Consider the following 2,888-nt stretch of genomic DNA (forward strand, 5'->3'; position numbering starts at 1 on the left):
ACATTCTTACAAGAACAGCGGGAAGGGAAAGGTTCATTTCCATGCCTCAATCACGTTGTTTCTCTGAAACTGAGTCAGCAAGGTAAGACTAAAGTTGGCCTATCATACTGTCTTCAGCAGGTCACACTTTAATGCATCGATCACTTCAACTAGTCACCTACACCATAAAGTACCCTAACCTTAATAACATCCAGGAAGACAGGAAAAGAATGCTAGTTGCTGATAGCAGATTGTAAAATGATATAACGTAGAACAAACACAGTCACCCCCACATTAAGATGATTCAAAATCAACATTTAGGAGAGAAGACCAACTGTGCACAACTGAGCAGACACATCTGTCGTTTCAATACATAGGAAATGGCTCGTATATCTCCTACAGAAGCTGAACCGGCATTAGACTGCCTGCAAAGCGCACAAAGGTTTGTGATGCTTGTAACAATATATTTAGCTTATACGAGTAACTCTTCAAGAACTCAATGTGCTTCAGTTTCTGATTAACTTTCTATGATGTGGCGATAGCTGGTAACAGAATTCTCAGTAACATAAATAACCACATCTTTAGAGAACTCGCATAAAGATCAAAATTCCAAGGAATTCGCCTGGTAGAGATAACTATGGGTTTGAACATTGAAGGAGGATAGATCACCACCTATAAATTTAATATATCCCTGTACCCTTATCTACATCATGTAAACTTGGCACCATAGCATCTTTCTATACCACAGTGGACGCCACTAACGTATCCGCATGTATGCCCTTCATGTGAAATCCTAAGGTGCATCAAAAGGAGACTAGCCAAAGTGATTATCTACACCTTGCTGCAAAATTCTAGGTATCCAAGTTCTCTCTGCCACGTGCAGTAAGAAAGGCTGCCTCAAGCCACATGGGCTGCTATGTGCAGCCAGCGTATGCAGCTTAAATGGAGCACAGTTCCTTGTAGAAATAAACTGACCAACTTGTGTGCAGGCACGTCAATATGCTGGAAAAGTAAATCGTACCTTTTGTTCTAGTCTGCGTTCACAGTTCCCCCTGCCCCACTTTCGGAAGCAATCTATCCTCAGAATTTGACAAGGGACGAAATATCAATACGTTTCTTTCGGCAAATTAGAGTTCTTTCCTATACTTGGAACCAGTTTTTAGTAACAAGAGATTAACACTTACTTGAAAGATTCATAATTGTGCGCAGACGGCCATCATAAGGAACACTGAAGACCTAAAAGAGACGGATTCGGTCTCGAGAGCGGTAATAAAGCTCTCTCAAATAAATGTTCAGAGATGATCGGCAGATATGCGCTGCTTGTATAACATATGATATAAGATTCATGGCCACCCAAACACTAAATATCTGGATGCATTCGGAGCATTCGATCCTATCTATAAAGAGGCCGTAGATGGAGATCGAGTCGCAACGTTGAAGGAGGGACACTGCTGTCCATTGGACAAGATCACTCTGAGGTCCGTTCTCTTCTTCTTGAGACCGCGACAACCGCTAGGAGGAACGCTTCGCTTCTCGAGAATCTGCCTCATCATCTTCAACATTGGCGACAGGATCTTGATGGCCCGCATGAAGAAGCGTCCTCCAGAACCTGAAAGACCGCGGCCTCTCCTTGAACTCTTCCCGGAGGGGGGAATCAAGACAGCTAGCAGATGCGGGATCAAGATTGGCAAACCGAATAGCACCCAGGATCCTCTCTGGGAGTTCACTGGGTGTCTGCCCTTCAAGAACGAAAGCAAGGTCAACGGTGAGGCTTGTGACATAGCCGAAGGCTAAGTGGACGATGGCATGAGCCATCATGGAAGACCCAATATCGACGTCGATTTCCATGAAACTGTCGTCCCGAATGTAGCGAGTTGTGACTGCCTTTCCAAGGAGGCAAATGGCTCGCTCGCCAACCGCTGTCTTGACAATCCAGGGTCCTTGCACGACGTTGGCAAGAAGCTTAAAGCGAGAGTTTCGGAAAGCGGTATCGCCATCCAAGAAGCGCTGCATGAGAGAATCCTTGGGTGGTGGATCGAAAGATACGTAATACATGATCAAGCTATGATTTTCTTTGCTGGGTACTTGCAGATTGAACGCCCAGACGAACGGAATTCTGCCATCGTGTTGCACGCCTTTGCGTGCCTCCTCCAAGGCAGCCCTCACTCTTCCGTTGGGATGCCGCATAACATTCACGATCTTGGAGGAGCTCTTGATCCAGTCGAAGGCAAGAGGCTGGAGAACCCAGTGATCTCCTCCTGGAATTTTCGCTCTGGAGTCGAGGTAATTGGGGCCACGGACCTGGAAGATGTTGCCGGAGGGGGAGGACCAGCCCTTGACGCAAAGATTGGTGTCGAGGTAAGGGAGGGCGCCGCCGAGCTTGAGGGAGAGGATCCAGTCTGGGTCTTTGGGTTCAAGCTCAGCAGCCATGGCGAGAGAAGAGGAAAAGGATCGAGGAAGGATGGCGATTGATCATAAGAGGCGGTTGGGAAGGAGAAACTGTGTTGAGGAGAGAAACAAGGTGTTCGTGTAATCGTTTGTAACCGTCGAGCAAAGTTGCTCAAGCTAACTGGACAAGATGATAAAACGAAATAAAGAGCAAATTTTAAGAGGGCAAACGCAAGGGGGAGACACACAAGTTCAACACACAACCAGCTATCAACGCGTCGAGAATCCAAGGGACACAACACACACCACCACCACCACCTTTTTTTGAAAACAACACGCACATTTTTGGTGAAGTGGAAACAACACCAAACTTCTAAAGGCAAAACACCCCACACACTCACACTTTTTTTGTGAAAAAAAACACACACACACATTCTCTCTCTCTCTCTCTCTCTCTCGCCATTTCAACGTTTCAGCGAAAAAGTCAGACTCCAATTCATTGCCCCACGTTAAGTGCCTCA

General features: G+C 46.1%; 1 protein-coding gene across 1 annotated transcript; it reads right to left on the reverse strand.

The window, feature by feature from the left end:
• Window positions 1-1,119: 1,119 nt before the first annotated feature.
• Window positions 1,120-2,639, reverse strand: LOC147883669 (protein ENHANCED DISEASE RESISTANCE 2-like). Its single transcript, XM_087399769.1, has one exon. The coding sequence runs from the start codon at window positions 2,407-2,409 to the stop codon at window positions 1,492-1,494; it is 918 nt and encodes a 305-aa protein (XP_087255895.1). The 5' UTR covers window positions 2,410-2,639; the 3' UTR covers window positions 1,120-1,491.
• Between the last annotated feature and the right edge of the window lie 249 nt (window positions 2,640-2,888).

Source organism: Dipteris shenzhenensis, chromosome 28 (assembly GCF_047967505.1).
Source record: "Dipteris shenzhenensis isolate YYH24624 ecotype China chromosome 28, Dip_SZ_1.0, whole genome shotgun sequence".
In the NCBI taxonomy this organism is placed as follows: Eukaryota; Viridiplantae; Streptophyta; class Polypodiopsida; order Gleicheniales; family Dipteridaceae; genus Dipteris; species Dipteris shenzhenensis.